Source organism: Pipistrellus kuhlii, unplaced genomic scaffold (assembly GCF_014108245.1).
Source record: "Pipistrellus kuhlii isolate mPipKuh1 unplaced genomic scaffold, mPipKuh1.p scaffold_m20_p_14, whole genome shotgun sequence".
NCBI classification, from domain to species: Eukaryota; Metazoa; Chordata; class Mammalia; order Chiroptera; family Vespertilionidae; genus Pipistrellus; species Pipistrellus kuhlii.
This window is the reverse complement of record NW_023425449.1, coordinates 10,902,052-10,920,607: the sequence shown is the minus strand read 5'-3', so window position 1 is coordinate 10,920,607 and position 18,556 is coordinate 10,902,052. Positions and strand designations below refer to the sequence as shown.

At 41.7% G+C, this 18,556-nt stretch overlaps 1 protein-coding gene across 1 annotated transcript in view; it reads right to left on the bottom strand.

Moving 5' to 3' along the window:
• RGS22 (regulator of G protein signaling 22) overlaps window positions 1–18,556 on the bottom strand; it is a 92,989-nt gene that overhangs the window by 46,613 nt on the left and 27,820 nt on the right. Inside the window, exons 9-14 of the mRNA XM_036437409.2 lie at window positions 16,664–16,825; window positions 15,559–15,733; window positions 13,155–13,279; window positions 10,560–10,674; window positions 8,316–8,438; window positions 7,443–7,544 (exon numbers count right to left, since the gene is read on the bottom strand). Of these exons, the coding sequence (XP_036293302.2) occupies window positions 7,443–7,544; window positions 8,316–8,438; window positions 10,560–10,674; window positions 13,155–13,279; window positions 15,559–15,733; window positions 16,664–16,825 (802 nt within the window). The remainder of the gene's footprint in view (window positions 1–7,442; window positions 7,545–8,315; window positions 8,439–10,559; window positions 10,675–13,154; window positions 13,280–15,558; window positions 15,734–16,663; window positions 16,826–18,556) is intronic.

Below are 18,556 nucleotides of genomic sequence, written 5' to 3'. Positions count from 1 at the left end.
TGACTGAGCTTTTATGTTTCTTTCTCTTTTCTGAAATCTTGCGAACACAAGAGCAAACTCATGAGAGCATTATAGACCCTTAGTAGAGAGGAGTGTATGCTGAGACTGACTTATCTACCACGGGATCCATCAAGTGATTTCTTTGTAGGAATGTATATAAAGGGAAGCAGCAGGTCCCTCACTAGGTCAGTAGGACAGAAGATTTCCAAGCTGTCAAGTTACTGGGTGGAGATGTCCAGTATTTCCAAATGTCAAGATCCCATCCAGTTCAATACACTGTAAAGACCTGAGATTTAATCTCATGTTGCTGATATGAGTATAATTTTTTGTTTGTTTGTTTGAGGAGTTGTCACCCAAGAGAGAGATAATTATTGTGTATTGTTTCACAGGGAAGGAATAAGACCAAAAGATAAAAGCTTTGGGCTCAAAATTGAGAAGAAAATTATAGGCCAACTAGATGTCCAGTGCATGAAATTTGTGCACGGTTAGGGTTCCGTAGTGGCTGCCGGCTGCCAGCTGGGGCCTTCCTTCGTTCCACACTGACCCCTGGTGGTTAGCGCACCTCATAGTGAGTGATCAAACTCCTGGTCGGTCGAACTCTTGAGGGGACACTTTGCATATTGGGCTTTTATATTTATAGATATCCCTGATGAACATAGATGCTAAAATATTCAACAGGATATTAGCAAACCAAATCCAGCAATACATTAAAAAGTTCATATAACATGATCAAGTGAAATTTATTCTGAAGATGCAAGGTTGGTATGATATTCACAAATAAATAAATATGATACACCATGTATATAAAATGAAGGATAAAAACCACATGATTATATCAATGAATGCAGAAAAAAACATTTGATAAAATCCAGCACCCACTTATGATTAAAAACTCCCAGCAAAGTGAAAATAGATGGGACATAAAAGCCATATCTGACACACCCACAGCCCAATATCATACTTAATGGGCTATAACTACAAGCATTTCCCTTAAGATGGGGAACAAGACAGAGATGTCTACTTTCACCACTCTTATTCCACAGAGTACTTAAAGTCCTGACCACAGTAAACAGACAAGAAATAAAAGGCATCCAAATTGGAAAGGAGTAAAACTGTCATTATTTGCAGATGACATGATAGTGTATATAGAGAATCCTAAAGATTCCACACTAAAACCCCCCACTGGTACTGATAAATAAATTTAGTCACGTAGCAAAATACTAAATAAATATCAAAAATCATGCGTGGCTCAGCAGTTGAGCATCGACCCAGGAACCAAGATGTCATTGGTTTGATTCCCAGTCTTGGCACATGCTGGGGTTGTGTTTATATATATATATATATATATATATATATATATATATATATTGGGTATATATATATATATATTTGATGTTTTATAGAGAGGAAGGGAGAGAGATGGAGCTAGAAACGTCGATGAGAGAGAAACATCGACCAGCTGCCTCTTACACACTCCCCACCGGGGATGTGCCCGCAACCAATGTACATGCCCTTGACCGGAATTGAACCCGGGACCTTTCAGTCCGCAGACCGACGCTCTACCGCTGAGCCAAACTGGTTTCGGCAGGGTTGTATTCTTGATCCTCAGTGTGGGGCAGGTAGGAGGCAACTGATCAATGAGTCTCTCATCATTGATGCTTCTATCTCCCTCTCCCTCTCCCTTCCTCTCTGAAATCAATAAAAATATATATTTTTAAATGTGCCTAGCAGCCTGGCCATTGTGGCTCAGTGGTTGAGTGTTGAACTATGAAACAGGAGGTTATGGTTTGATTCCCAGGCATGGCATATGCTCAGGTTGCAGGCTAGATTCCTGATGGTGCAGGAGATAGCTGACAAGGATTCTCTCTCATCATTGACGTCTCTCTCTCCCTCTCCCTTCCTCTCTAAAAATCAATAATCTACACTAATAAAAGAGAATTATGCAAATTGACCATCACTTCATGACACCCACCAGCCAATCAGGCATGATTATGCAAATCAACCCAACAAAGATCGTGGCAGCCCCGCCCCCCAGCTGCTCTGGGCCTCTGGGCAGCACCCATGCAGGTGTGGAGTGGCTGGGTGGGGTGGGATGCCTGCTATGAGGGGAAGGACAGGGGGTGGAGGGAGCCACAGGAGCGGTGCTCTGGCTTGAGTGAAGAATGAAGGCGGCAGCCAGAGCAAAGGTCTGGGTCCCGGTTGCCAGAGGAAAACCAGTGCTGGAAGCCAGAGGAAGGAAGGCCTATTGCACAAATCTTCATGCAACGGGCCTCTAATATATATTTCAATATATATATATTAAATGTGCCTAGCAGAAGCACCAAAGATTAAAAAAAAAAAAAAAAAAAGGCTCATAACTTAAAATTACAAAATATACAAGGCAAGAATCCAGGATGTCAGCAGAAATCCTAAATAGCAGAATTAGTTCTCCTAAGAACTACAAATCATGAAATTATCGAACTCTGTGGCAGCCAGGCTCTAGGGCAGGCGTCTTCAAACTATGGCCCGCGGGCCACATGCGGCCCACAGAGGAGTCTGATCCGGCCCGCCAGGTTTTTTGGGCAGTGAGTGCAGCCGAGGTGTTACAGTAGGAATTAGTAGTTCATATAGTCCGGCCCTCCAGCTCTCTGAGGGACCGTGATCTGGCCCCCACTTTAAAAAGTTTGAGGACACCTGCTCTAGGGGGCTCCCATGAACACAGTATCTCCTAGTGGCCATGCCCTTCTGCCATCCTCTCCCCCAAGTGTGGGCACAATGTGTGGCTTACATCTAACCAACAGACCTCAGCACTAGCGATGAGACTGATGGGGCTGTGTATGTGTGATTATGTTCCTTAAGAGGGTGACGCCCATCTCACTAAGACACTCTCCCCCTGGCTGGTTCTGGAGAAGCAAGCTGCCATGTTGTGAGCTGCCAATATGGAGAGGGGATGAAGTAAAACATGGCACGGAGCTGAGGAGGCCTCTAGCAAACAGGAGCAGAAGAGTGAGTCCTCAGTCCAGCGGCCTGGATGCTGCTAACAGCAGGGAAAGCGCGGGAGGAGATCCTTTTCCATTTGGGCCCCAGATGAGAAACCAGCCCTGGCCAACTTTGTGATTTACGGCCTCACCGAGGACCCGGCGGAGCTGTGCCCAGACTCCTTATCCACATACACTGCAGATGACAAATGGGTGTTGTTTTAAGCCACAACGTTGTGATACTCTTGTGCAGGAAGAGATAAATAACGCAGCTACAGACTACCATACATGTCTCAAATGCTCAAAGAAATAAAAGAACATGAAAACATAAGACAAAGAGCATAAACAGCAGGAAGATTGGAAAAAACACAAGTAGGAAGTCTAATTTAAAAGAAGAAAAAAAGAAACTCCTAATTCCTAAAATGATTTAACTCAATGGATGGGTTAGCAGATTGAAATCTGCTGAAGAAATAATACATGAACTATAAAACAGATCAAAGAAAATTTATCTATTTCAATTTATAACACATAGCACAGATAGTAAAAGATGGGAAAAACTTGAAAGAGAGAGACAGGATTGATAAACACAAACATTGACCAGACGAGGAATAAAGAATGACAGAGTACAGAAAAGAGAAGTAGAAAGACTAAAAGAAATAATGGCTGAGGATTTTCCAGAATTGATGAGACAAAATTCCTCAGATCCTAGAAGTAATTTAGACCCAAGAAAGATAATTAAAGTAAACACACTGAGGTGAATAAAAATCACCAAAGTCAGAGAAGATTACAAAAGCAAACAATGAGAAAAAATATCCAGCCTCAAGGAACCATAATAGCAACACAAACCAGTAGAATGATATTACCAGAGTTCTAAGAGAAATTGTCAAACTAGAGTTCTATATTCAGTTGCTTAAATGATTAATGAGAGCATAAAAGAGATATTTCAGACAAACAAAACCTGAGAGATTTTCACCACTAGGAAATCCTAATAAAAACCCACTAAAATATGTTCTTCATTAATTAAATGCCCCAAAAAGAAATGTAATGCAAAAAGCAATGGTAAGCATGAAATTTGTGTATGACTAAATCTACACATTATTTTAAAATATAATGATGACTACATGACAGGTATAAAAGAACATTTTTAATACTATTTAAAAAGAATATATAAAATGTGCGAGGTGTGGTAGAATTTGTGTGCTAAGAACCTTCACTTGTTTGAGAGGACAATAAATATAATGATTAATTGTATACTTTGTTAATTTCACTACATATGTTAAAATTGGAAGGTTGAAAACAGAAATAGAAGGAAATAAAATGTAAAACATTACTACCTACATTTTACAAAACATGAAACTGAGGCTTATTAAAGTGACTAACTTACCCAGCCAATAACTACCATAATGTGACTTAAATTCATATGTTTCCATTGCAAGTTCTGTGATTTTTTTTCCTTCTATGTCATATAGACTCTGATTTAGGTGATACATGAATATAACAACATATTACTCTAATGTTCAAATCAATAAGGCAAAAATCCCACACTGATGTAAGAATATCTTTATATTAAAAGGACTTTGTGGTAGAAGAGCTGTGAATTTACCTAGCAGTCCTCTTATTTCTCATTTCCATTTCACCCTTACCTACCCTCTAACCCACTAATTCCTATATTCCTCACATTATTTTTCTCCTAGGCTCTGATATTTACTGGGTTTTTTCCCTCTTCCTCCCTGCCATTAAAAATATTTTTAATTTTGTACATGTTTGTGTATATGGGTGTGTATGTGTGTATATACATACACACACACGTGTGTGTGTGTGTCTAAACATGTATATTTATGAATCATACATGCTTACTAATTTTTTTAAATCCCAATGTATATGTTGTCCAGAGGGTAAATTCTAAATGCATCATTTTTATAGGAATACAGTGTGTTTGAAAGATTTCTACAAAGATGGACGTTACAAAATACAGTGCTGCCCAGATCTGCTTCATCCTATTGTAGTTATTCTGTCACTGAAGGGAATATGTCATGTCAAAAAGCAGTAGGGCTCTCTGGGGCCCAATCTAGGCCCCAAATCTTAGCAGTCATCGATGGTCCCCTGGCAAATTGTTACCAGAGTCATCCTGTAGCCCTGCATTATAGTCCCCTTATGCCTTGCCAAAACCATTTCAATTGGTTTCTCGCCACACTATTCTGTGGAAGCCATGCAGGAAAGTCTTCAGGATGTGCCCAAGACCGTAGTTCAAACTCCTAACCACAGTTAGTCATGTTCAATCATTGTCACTGACCCCCCTTCACACACACACCCCAACTGGTTTGCCTACAGATATGTCTGCAATACTTCTTGAGGTAATAAACTTCAAGGGATATAATCTGCCTCCTAGCATACATAAAAGCAGGTAAGCCCTTGGAATCAACTCTGGGTCTCTTACCATACAACCTGCCAGATGTATAAAAACAATATAAAATTAAGTTCATAGCCACTTTAACACAGCACCAGCTGATACTATCTTGCCATCGACATTACCAATCCAAAGATCTATAGCTAAATGTGCCATTGAAGAAATCCACACATTTCTATTATAAAGACAAAAATGGTTATTTTATACTGTGAAATAAATCTATAGGATTATGGTGTTAGAAAATTCTTATATCTGGAGGCACAGAAATCTAAAATAATTAAAACCTAAACAAATTTAATAATTGTCCCAGTAACCAAAAATTAAATAACCACATAAAAAAGCAAACAAGAAAACACCACATGAATTTCTCCTTTTATTTCTCCCTATTCACTAAAAGCCAATTTATCCATTGTTCTCTTCCACCCACTCCTCTTTGAGCCCCTAAAAGATAACGTATAAAAGAAGAAAAAGTTTATGGACTTTGAAATCGCCAAACAGAATCATCCATCTCAGAATGACTGACACTTGACTGTATCCTGTTTCACCATTATTCATAGCTGGTTGAATAATATCATTGCTAAGAATTAGTATTAAGTCTACTGAGCTCAACTACAATTTCCTCTTTTACAATTGCATGGAAATACGGTGATTACAACAACAAAGATCCCCCTTTATTGAGCCACTGAAGATTTTTGGCTAATGCTTTGTAGTAGTGAAAACACAATAAAAATAACGGATGGTACTTTAGCAGACAGGGGCAATAGGTTAGGGGGAGAATGATAAATAGAGGGTTGCAGGTAGAGGATTAACAAGCAAAAGAGCTAACTGTGTGGTCTCAGAAAATGGTACTGGAAACTTAGAGATAAAATTCATGGTTTCATGAACCCAGAGCTGGGCTGTGTAAAACCGAAGCTCTTATTCTCATGATGGAAAGTACAAAGTCCTGTCCGCTGATTTGCAAAGCACAGTCATTAAGGCCAGAGTCAGGGCGGTGGAGGGAGCAGCAAGCACCCAGCAGCGTTCCTGGATGTCCTACATAAGACCATGCGGGGTAATAAATAACACGATAGAGCTCATCTCAGCATTGTTTGGGGAGAGCCCTCTGGGATGGGGTTCACTCAGATTTTAAGGACCGCTTACATGTCTCACAGATCCCAAAGCGATTAGCAGTTTTCTAGGCTTGACGACCTCTCTCCATAAAAGATCAGAAGAGCTTAGGAATAAAGACCTGAAAAGTCAGTTTCATAATTCTATTCCCTCTCCTTCTTCCACAACACACACACAAATGCACACGTGTGCACACACACACGCACATACACACACCAAAACAGCTGGTCACTGGCACTCTCTTTGTCTCCCTTCACAGAGAATCCGCTGTTCAGCCTCCATTTCTTCCCCTCCTCTTCGATTTTGCTTCAGGGAGGTCTTGAGATAGACTTTTCTCCAGCTCTGAGTGTCTGTCTTACATCGCGTGTAGCACAGAAGCCCAGGCGACACATGGTCTACACCACAGTCAACATCCTTTCCCACCCTTGAGACAGGTCAGCGGCCTAAGGGTATCCAACAGTCAACTTCTGCAGGCAGCTCAGAGACCGGCTCTGTCTATGCCTCTGCTCCCAATCACTTCCATGATTCATTACATACCCTCTCTCAGAGTTCTCTTAAATCACTCAGGACCAAACCAAAAGGCATACATTTTTTAAAAAGAAAGAAAGAAAAGGAAGAAAGAAAGAAAGAAAGAAAGGAAGGAAGGAAGGAAGGAAGGAAGGAAGGAAGGAAGGAAGGAAGGAAGGAAGGAAGGAAGGAAGGAAGCTCCTTATTAGAACAAATATTGGCAGCAAAGAGAAAATAAAGGAAACCAAATTTAAAAAGATAACACTGAGAACCAACAGACCAGATGATAAAAACAATACTCTGCTGACATTTAAATAAAGTTGATCCCCGCGGCACAAAATTAATTGTTGCTTTTTTTTTTTTGTCTGCACTCCCAGATTTCTCTTGTTTGGGGCTGGACTCAGCTTTTCGTTCCTCTGTGTATGTAGAGCCTTGCAGGGGAGCCAGCGTTATTTACTACTTACTTGGGCTTGCTTGCATACTTTAAAAGGGTGAAGTGTTTCTTGGTAGAAGAGCTGATGATAAGCCTGCAGGTCAAACCAGAAGTACACGCTGTTCTTCCACAGCTGCGGACGGAAAGGCACAGAGATCGTTACTGCTCAATTATCGAAGCTCTGCGGAGCTCTGGCTTCAAATGTAAAGGATTGCTTTTGCTTCTTGCTGTTACCATAAATCATGTGCAATTGAAGATAGTTTTCTATTTTAGCACAAATTGGCAACATACGAAGTATTTATTGGTATTCGCTAGGACATTCTATTTTTTGCATGTATGCTTCTCATCTAATTGGTCATTAAAATAGTAAGTGTTCTCGTTAACAAAGAGCAATCACATTCTTCTGGCACGAACCCCAAATGTAAAGGTATTTTGGTATACACGGGCAAATGTACATCACGCCGGAACCAAACCAAACTCTTCATTTGAACTCATGAAATACTTTTCATTTGAGCAAAGTGAAGACTTTCTGATTGAAAAAACAACAGCAGCACTAAAAAACAAGTTTGCCACTACCAATTGTAACTTGTAATTCTTATCATTATCAAAAATAAAATTATAGGATTGATAGAAATCAACTCTCAATAGAATGTATTACGTTGAAACAAAGTTATAGGAAAAATGAACTGTTAGCATTGCCAGTCAATTCTTGTCTATCTGTATTTTATTTTTTTAGTATTTAAGGAGGATAGTGACCCTAAATACAATAGTTAGTATGACATTTCTTACCAGAGATGGAACGTTAACATCAAATATAGTTACTTAAGTATTGCATTATTTCAACCTTTCTTATTTTAAAATGAAGTAAAGGTATAAAATGATGTTTAAAATAATAATTTTCTACCTCGTTCCCCGAATGCTCACAGAATTTAGTAAAGAAGAATCCAGCTCTATTCTCTACATACAACGATTGCAACAAATTTTCCATGTCATATCCTCCCAAGGCACCATCTGCCATGGTTTTGACCTAGACAACAAGACAGAAGGCGGTTAACCACCCGAAACATTGTCATTTATGTGGCATGGTACAACCGGTCTCATAAACTCTGTGAGACTGTCATTTCCCCAGAGGACTATTTTACTTCGGTCCCATGTATGTAATCAGTGCAGTATGTTTGCATCTGACTGTCACATAAGGTTCATTTCTGGAGCCAAGTTAGCAGCCGAGTTCCTTCCCTCCTAAACCAATCGGGTCTCTAGCTTGATGTTAGAATGACTTCGCAATCTCCACCGTTTTTTTGCTTCAGGCACAGCAATGCCGTTTTAGGAGTTTTCCCAACCACTGTTGGTGGCCTCTCTCCTGCATGTTTATTGTTAGTTTGGCCTTGAGGTGAGGCTATAATCGCTACAAGGAGGTTATAAAAAGAACTATCTTCAAGGCCTCTCACTGCTGCTCATTAACAGTCTTCAGGGGGTAGGGGTCCCTCTCTGGATAGCCTCACCCCATACAGGTCACGGCCGTCAGCACGGAAATGACAGCCGAAGTTCTCATAAAAGTTCTGTGTACGGGCTTCCCTGCCAATAACGTTGGCAACCCTGACACCACTCCGGGAACACAGACAACTGGCCATTTCTTCACGCACGGGAGTAACTCTGGTGTCCAAACGGGCATCATGTTCATATTAACCCTTTGCTATTTGTTGTATGGAAGCTGGACTTCTTCCTAATCTTAAAACAGCTGAGGCATACACGATTTGGGGTTTAAGTGCGGTTCTTGCTCTCTCTTTGTTATAGTGTCTCTCTGCCTCTCTCTATTGTCCCACTAAACAAATTCTGAGGTGAGAATGTAATGTTTTATGATGTCTAATCACTGGCATTTCAAAATGAAAATATCATCATTTTGGTAGGAAAAATACCCTAATTAGCCGAAACCGGTTTGGCTCAGTGGGTAGAGTGTCAGCCTGCGGACTTAAAGGTCCCAGGTTCGATTCCGGTCAAGGGCATGTACCTTGGTTGCGGGCACATCTCCAGTGGGGGGTGTGCAAGAGGCAGTTGATCAATAATTCTCATCGATGTTTCTAACTCTCTATCCCTCTCTCTTCCACTCTGAAAAATCAATAAAATATATATTTTTTTAAAAAAAGAAAGAAAAATACCCTAATTAGAAGAAAAGGAGAACTGTTTGCTTAGAATAAAAAAGTTATATAATATCATATCTAAGGGTTGAGACTCTATCAGGACTACCGAGCTAAAGTAAATATAATCCTTAGGGAATGGGAAATTGTCATCTAGAATTGGTGTGTTGAGTCCACACTTTCAAGGTAGCCACACTACGAAAATACGTCATAAAGTGCTTCATAAAAAATGCTAAGCTTCTGCACGGAACCGGTTTGGTTCAATGGATAGAGCGTTGGCTTGGGGACTGAAAGGTCCCGGGTTCAATTCCGGTCAAGGGCATGTACCTTGGTTGCGGGCATATCCCCAGTAGGCGGTGTGCAAGAGGCAGCTGATCGATGACTCTCTCTCATCGATGTTTCTAACTCTCTATCTCTCTCCCTTCCTCTCTGTACAAAATCAATAAAATAAAAAATAAAAATAAAAAATAAAAAAGACTCAAGATGCATATTTTTAAAAAAATGCTAAGCTTCTAAAACATAACATCAAATATTATTTTTTTTATCAAGTGTTAAAAACTTAACAAAAACCCTAGAGGGTCTTATTTTGTGTTTGAAGTGTCGTCAAAGCCAGATCACAGCTGTTTTTGAAAACAGCAAGCAATCTATAACAATAAACGCGTAATATGCTAATTAGGCTGGACATCCTTCCGGACGTCCTTCCTGATGACCTTCTGGATGAAGCCGGGGCTGTGAGGGAAGCCTGGGCCTCGGGTGCCTGCCAGGTACCAGAGGGAAGCCTACTCTCGCACAAAGTTAGTGCATTGGGCCTCCAGCGGAATATATAGCAACATGGTACTACAAAAGGAAACACAGAAGAAATTTGTGTGTAGAAATATTTTCACAAGGAAAACATAAAATGTGTTGTTTAGTAAAGAAAAACTGTTATGGAAAATTAATAGAAATTCTCTAAAATCAGGGGACATTGATCAGTTAAAGGAGGAATCAGATTATTCAGTCCTCAAAATACTTACCAAAGGTTCTTCTGAATAAGTAAATCTTCTATTCAGCTCGGGCTTCAGACATTCCGAAATATCGGTATAAGACGTTAAGCGAAAAACTTGGCTTCTCTCTAACATCTGCCTTGACCTAAATTAGACAAGAACTAATTGATCAACGTGCATATTTTGAGCACCTTTGGTATACATGGCACCAAATCTCAGAAGTGTGTCCTAGCATTGCGAGAGAATTAGACAAAAAACAAAAACAACTGTAAGCATCAGGTCCAGTCCTGAGGAATTAGTTGAGAGAATGCAGTATGCAGGAAGAACACTGTCAACACAGTAACTATTGTTTTAATGAATTTAAGAATACATTATAGTTGCCAAATGGCTGCAATGGATAATAAGTACTACAGGAGTATAAGAATGAGAAGTCTTTTTTATTATACTAATAAAAGGGTAATATGCTAATTAGTCTGGGATACCTTCCGGATGACTAGGGACAATCAGGTCAGGGGGGGAGGGCAATTGGGGGCAAGCAGGCTGTCAGGCTAAATGGTTAGGGGTGATCAGGCAGGCAGGCTGGTGAGTGATTAGGAGCCAGCCATTCTGGATTGCAAGAGGGATGTCCGACTGCTGGTTTAGGCATGATCCCTGGCCTAAACAGCAGTCGGATATCCCTGAGGGGTCCCATATGGAAGAGGATGCAGGCTGGGCTGAGTGACACCCTCCCACCCAGCCCCATACACAAATTTCATTTACTAATATTAGTAAATAAAGAAATGAGACTTTCCCTGAAAAATGGATAGGAGATATTTATGGGGCATGCCGTGTGTGTGTGTGTGTGTGTGTGTGTGTGTGTGTGTCTGTGTGTGTCTGTGTGTGTGTCTGTGTGTTTACAGGGGTTCTTTTTAGATGGAGAGAATAATGAACAATATACTATAAAGGTAGGCAGGAAAAGCCTTTTTAAAAGGCAACAACTTAACTAATTTGCTTAGAGCCGTGGTCAGCATACTGCGCTCACGAGCCACATGCGGCTCTTTGGCCCCTTGAGTGTGGCTCTTCCACAGAATACCATGGCCTGGGTGAGTCTATTTTGAAGAAGTGGCGTTAAGTTTAAAAAAATGTGGCTCTCAAAAGAAATTTCAATTGTTGTACTATTGATATTTGGCTCTGTTGACTAATGAGTTTGCCGACCACTGGCGAGCAAGAGAACACTAACAGTTAAGTGAACACTACTAGTATATGCTACAATATAACTCACATTATCATAGTTCATTCTCTCAATAAGAATTTCTATATGGTGGTTTGAGAAAAAATATTGGAAGACTTTGAAGTTAGATTAATGATTTAGGACATTATTACTATTTCTTTATTTTTTGTTTAATCCTGACCCAATGACATTTTTCCCCCATTGCTTTTCAGAGAAAGGAAAAGAGGTAGGAAGGAAGAGGGGAGAGAGAGAGAGAAATGTTGATGTGAGAGAGACAACACATCTATTGGCTGCTCCCACAAGCACCCCAAGCAGGGGCAGGGAGAAAACCGTAACCCAGGTGCATGCCGGTAACTGGAAATCAAACCAGAAACCCTTGGGTGTGTAAGCTGACGCTCTAACCACTTACCAACACTGGCCAGGCAGGCCATTTTTAAAATGTATTTTCTTATCCTGCTCTCTTCCCCGCTCCCCACTGCAATTATTCTAAACCTTACTTTCCAGATCCATAAAAGTCTTGCTCCACCTCACAAGTCTAATCCCACTCCATTCTACCAGCAACTATGTTGCAGGCTCTTCTCAGAGTAAACGTAGGTACCGCGTGTTTCCGTTTCTCAGACAAAACACAGGACAGCACGCTCCATGCTTGCTCTGATTCTCCCCCATAACAGATAACTTTCTTCTTTAAGTTGAGAGAAGAGAGAAGGGGTAGAGAGAGATTAATTTGTTGTTCTGTGTATTTAGCATTCGGTGGTTGATTCTTGGGACTGAACTCACAACCTTAAAGATGAAAGGTATCCAAATAAAAAAAGACACAAAACTGTCACTATTGGCAGATGATAGTAATGTTATATATAGAAAAATCTAGAGACTCTGCCAAAAATCTTTTAGCACTAATCATTGAATTCAGCAAGGTTGCAGGATACAAAGTCAATATACAAAAATATGTTGTATTTCTTTTTTAAAAATATATATTTTTATTGATTTCTTTTTAAAAATATATATATATATTTTTTTTTATTGAGAGGAAGGGAGAAGGAGAGAGAGAAACGTCAATGATGAGAGAGAATCATTGATTGGCTGCCTCCTATACACCCCCACACACACACACTGGGGATCGAGCCTGGACCTCGGGCATGTGCCCTTGATTGGAATTGTACCCGGGACCCTTCTATCCACTGAGCCAAACCAGCTAGGGCTATGTTGTCTTTCTATATACTAATAATGGACTATAAAAAGGGAAATTATGAAAACATTGCTTGTGGGAATGCAGACTGGTGCAGCCACTGTGGAAAACAGTATGGAGTTTCCTCAATAGGTATATAGAAAGCTGCACCAAAGAAAGGGAGGGAGGGAGGGAGGGAGGGAGGGAGGGAGGGAGGGAGGGAGGGAGGGAGGGAGGGAGGAGCACCTACCCTTTCTCAGTCACGCTGTCCTTAGGAGAAACTGAATGCCAAGTCTCATCTTTCCAAGGTCTTTGGGTTGCTGAAGATGGTTTCTTAGGATATTTAGGAGGTGGTACTAAACTGGATTCTTCTTTCTAAAAAGTGGTAAAATAACGAGCAAAGTGAAAGATGAGCAAGTTTTTAAAAAGGGGAATAAAGCTTAGCCCTGCACATATACCTCGAATTTGTTTTGATCACTAGAGGATTTCTTCCCTTACTCTATCACCGACATGCTTGCCACTGTAATAAAAATTTTCTTCCTTCAAACTCCCACTTTTATGAAACCAGGAGGCCGAAACCTCTATAGTTTTGGTCTTTTTTTTTCCAAAATTTCTTTTCTTTTCCTTTTCCATCACCATTTATTTATCCCCTCCAAATCCTCTGCTCCCACCCACCCTGCAGTCACCACATTATTGTTCATGTCCATGAGTTCTTTCTCTTTTTTGCTCAATCCCTCTTCCTCCTCCTCCTCCACCACCACCACCCCCACCAGCACCACCACCACCATCACCACCACCATCACCCTATAGCTATTTAGACTCTGGGCAAGGAAAGGCCAAAGGCTTGTATTGCCTTACAACATTGTGGGGAAAGGTCTCTTTCCTAGAGGAAGCACTTTGCGAAAACATTTTTTATTCTATAATATAACGGAGTAGGTTTCAGTGCTTGTGTGTGCGTGCAATGTGGGTATGCGGCAGGGTGGAAAATGGGTGTGGCGAGGCAGAGAAAGGATGCAAGAATAACACTGGTCCATATTAAAGACCTATGTCTTAAGAGAACGATGTCCTTCCCTTTTTTGGGTAATCCTCTTTTCGCACTACTTTAATCTTTTCTGGTGTGAAAGAATGCTCACTACTTCGAATCCTGCCGTTGTTACATCTTACTCATTTATTCGATGTATATTTATTAAGCAATGATTATGTGTCTGGCGCTCTTCTAGGCAACTGGGGATGAGTAGTCAATAGAGAAAAAGCCCTTATGTTCTAGTAGGAGGTGAAAGACAGTAGACAAATTATGGGGTCATAAGTACAGTAAAGCAAAATAAAGCAGAGCAGAGGATGCAGTGACAGAGGGTACTGTGCTGTCCGACAGTACAGGGGTGCTTCTTTAGAAGAGTCTGGGACAGCCTCTGAATAGGCGACAACTGAGCAGACAGCTGGAGTGAGGGAGGAGGCAAGCCATGTGGGCAGCTGGGGGAAGGACGCTAGACATGAAGGGAACAGCACTTTTGCTTGGCGCGTTCAGAGAAAAGCAGAGGCCATCGCGGTTGGAGTGGAGTAAGTTAGAACAGTGTGGTAGGAAATTAGGTCAGCAGGTTAGCAGAGGCAGGGACAGCTGTTGAAACACTTTGAATGCTTACTCTGAAGGAGGGAGGAGGCCACTAGAGAATTTTGAGCAGGTAAGTGACATGATCCTGCAATTTTAAAGGATCCCTTTGGCTGCCTGGTGAACAGATTATAGGCTTTCTTATTCCCTAACTAGAGGCCTGGTGCACAAAAGTTGTGCACTTGGGGCAGGTCCCTCAGCCCGGCCTTTGCCCTCTCTCAGTCCGGGAGCCCTTGGGGGATGTCCGACTGATGGCTTAGGCCTGCCGTGGGGAGTGGGCCTAAGCAGTCAGTCGGAATACCTAGCACTGCGGCAGAGGTGGGAGAGGCTCCTGCCACCGCCTCTGCGCTCGCCAGCTGTGAGCCTGGCTTCTAGCTGAACAGCACTCCCCCTGTGGAAGCGCACTGACCACCAGTGGGTAGCTCCTGCATTGAGCACCTGCCTCCTGGTGGTCAGTATGCATCATATCAAGCAATCATTCTGCTGTTTGGTCCATTTGCATATTAGCCTTTTATTATATAGTGCACTGGGGGGGAGGGATCCCTCAGCCTTGCCTACACCCTCTCTCAACCCCACTGGTACAGGATTGGGGCTGGGGAGGGACATAGGAGGTTGGCCAGCCGGGGAGGGACTGCAGGAGGACTCCATGGCATGTCTGTCCCATCTCACTCAATCCCGGTCTGCCAGACCCCAGCAGCAAGCTAACCTACTGGTTGGAGCATCTGCCCCCTGGTAGTCAGTGCACGTCATAGTAAGCAGTTGAGCAGCCTTAGCATATCATTAGCATTTTGCACTTTGATTGGTTGAATGGCAGACCGAATGACTAGACACTTAGCATATTAGGTTTTTATTATATAGGAATGTTGTAGCATGTATACTAACAATGAGAGAGAGAGAGAGAGAGAGAGAGAGAGAGAGAGAGAGAGAGAGAGAGAGAGAGAAGAGAGAGAAGACTATGATGAAACTTAAGATTTAGTGTACAAAACCCAAGCATGGACATTTTCCTATAAACTTAATAAAGAGATCAAAATATCCATGTTCACCCTACCTCCGTATCAGATATCTGTGGAATACAAGATTTAGGTCTTAATGGCAAAAGGGTTGCTATTTGTGGAAAAGGGTCGATATCCTTCCTTGGATTCTCTTGACGGCGGTGCCACAATTTCAGTTCGGCACTGGCATGCTTTATTGCACTTGAATGTGTAACACAGAATCGCGGTGCCCTGGTTGAGAGGGAAATAAATTTAAGATTAAACTACACAATAAGCCTCAAAAATCAAGAGCTCACAAAATGTATACTACTTAGGCTCACAATTATCAGTCTTGCCATGGCCTTTTCTAATAATTTCTACTTCTTTATCTGCTGCCTGGCTTTAAAAAACACATTTTTCCATGATACATCAACTGCCTAAAATAACATTCATTCATATAAAGAGGCAATGTACACTCATATGAAGAAGAAAAATAACTTTAAAGTTGCATTCAAATTATTATCTACAGCCGAAGCCAGTTTGGCTCAGTGGATAGAGTGTCACTCTGCATACTGAAAGGTCCCAGGTTCAATTCCGGTCAAGGACATGTACATTGGTTGTGGGTACATCCCTGGTGGGGGGTGTGCAGGAGGCAGCTGATAAATGTTTCTCTCTCATCAATGTTTCTAGCTCTCTATCCCTCTCTCTTCCTCTCTGAAAAAAATTAATAAAATATATATTTTTTAAATTATTATCTACTTGATAAGAAGGAGAATCTATTACCTATTTGATTAAGAAAATTTCATGTGCCCTTGACCGGAATTGAACCCGGGACCCTTCCATCCACAGGCCAATGCTTTATCCACTGAGCCAAACCAGCCAGGGCCTTACAGTTTCTAATAAAATGAACATAAAATGCACCTGTGATCATTTTAATAGAGTTTAGTATTTACTTATAGCAGCAAATAAAACTGGTAGATGAAAGTGACACTGGGGATGTGCCCGCAACCAAGGTACATGCCCTTGACCGGAATCGAACCTGGGACCCTTCAGTCCACAGGTCCGACGCTCTATCCACTGAGCCAAACCTGTTAGGGCAGATTACATATTTTTAAACATATAACTTGTAACTAGCCTAAGAAAGGGAAAGCAGGTAACTTTGAGTCACATAATTTCTCTTACCAATACAGAAGTATGGGTTTTACAACCTCAGCCTGAATATTCATTAAGTGTGCTTTATTCCACTGAGAACCATCTAGCAATTTAAGTTTTGTTAAGATTTCTGTAGAAAGGTAGCAATCTCCACTGCTCACCAGATAGTTTTTTTTCATCTTTTCAAGATGTCTGCAATAAAACACATACACACATTGATGAGATGTTCAACATTCAACGAGCCAAATATTTCCACTTCACAATGTTTGAGCAAAGTCAAGAGCCAGCTCAGGACCAACGCTAAGTGACAGGCGTACTGACGTGGGGGCGGCTGGACAACTCTGATAGGCTGAGCCACTGGCTTTGCAAAGATGCCTGTGTTCTAAACCCCAGGACCCACGGCCGTTGTGTGCCTTAGAAGAGATTCTGAAGGAGTGACCAGGATATTGAGGAAATTACCCTGTAGGAGTTAGGTCTAAGAGTGAGGCAGGAGGTTCAGAGTCAGAGGAACAAGTGAGGAAGGAAGCAGAGGTCAGAGAGAAGAAAGGACCGTATGCTGTTGTCTTTGAAGATGGCGGGAGGGGCCAGGATCTGGGGAAAGGCCAGGAGATGAATGCTCCCCTGTGCCTTCAGAAGGCCCTGCATATCCATCTCAGACCTCTAACCTCCTACCTGTAAGGGAATACATTCGTGTTGCTTCACGTCAATACACGTGCGGTAATTTGTTACATGAACAGTAGGAACTGATCCTGGAGAACCTCGGTAGTAGGTTGTTTGCATCTAACTTCCCTCCTGTGTCTTGAGAAATGGCCCTGGCCTTTCTTCTACCTCAGCATCCATCAGGTCATGCTTTACATCCAACCACTTGGTGACGCCTGCTCCTATAACTAGAGTAGCCATGAGCTCTATGATCTCAACGCCACTGGAATGACTGGAATGGACCAGTCACAGGTACATACTCAGTCACATCCTTCGTGAGAATGGCGATCTGCTATGGTTGATCTGCTTCAGAGCAGATCAGGAAAAACACAGACTCTCCTAAAGCAGGGTCCTCTTGGGGAATCTTAAGACTCACTGTGGCCCTAGCTGGGTTGGCTCCATAGATAGAGCATCAACGCCTGCGGACTGAAGAATCCAGGTTCAATTCTGATCAAGAGCACATGTCCGGGTTGCAGGCTTGACCCCCAGTGGGAGGCGTGCAGGAGGCAGCCAATTGATGATTCTCATCTCATCATTGATGTTTCTCTCTCTCTCTCTCTCTCTCTCTCTCTCTCTCTCCCTCCTTCCCTCCCTCCCTCCCTCTCCCTTCCTCTCTGAAATTAATAAAAATCTATTAAAAAAAAAAAAAAAGACTCACTGTGATCTAAAACATACACAGTAGCCACACAAAGACCTGCACCCCAGCTGGCCTCCAGGGGGCTCTCTAGATGCTATCCAGTATCTTTCAGATATATTGTACAATACTAAGTGGCATCCCATTAAAGATCATGAAATTTGAGACCAGAAACAGCAGGTCCTTACATTGTTATAAGGTATCTTTCATGTAACGTATATGATGCCAGTGTGATATGTAACATAATTTTTTCCATAAAAATATATCACTGAAATGTTATAAAACAGAATGATAAATTTGAAAGCAGGTTTAGAATCTCTGGGAAAGAAATGATGCAAACCCAAATTATTGCTGCTGTTAGTATCTACTAAGTAAAAGCTTTGAGATCACAGAACTAGTGGAATCAATATTGTTATAATAAAACTAGAGGCCCGGTGCACGAATTTGTGCATGGGTGGGAGAACTGGCCAGTCGGGGGGAGGGGACGTGAGAGGTTGGCCAGCCATCTCTGCCCCCGATTGGGGTGGGAGGGTCCTAATTGAGATGGAAGGGGGATAGCGATCAGGGCCACTGTGCACATCAAAGCAATG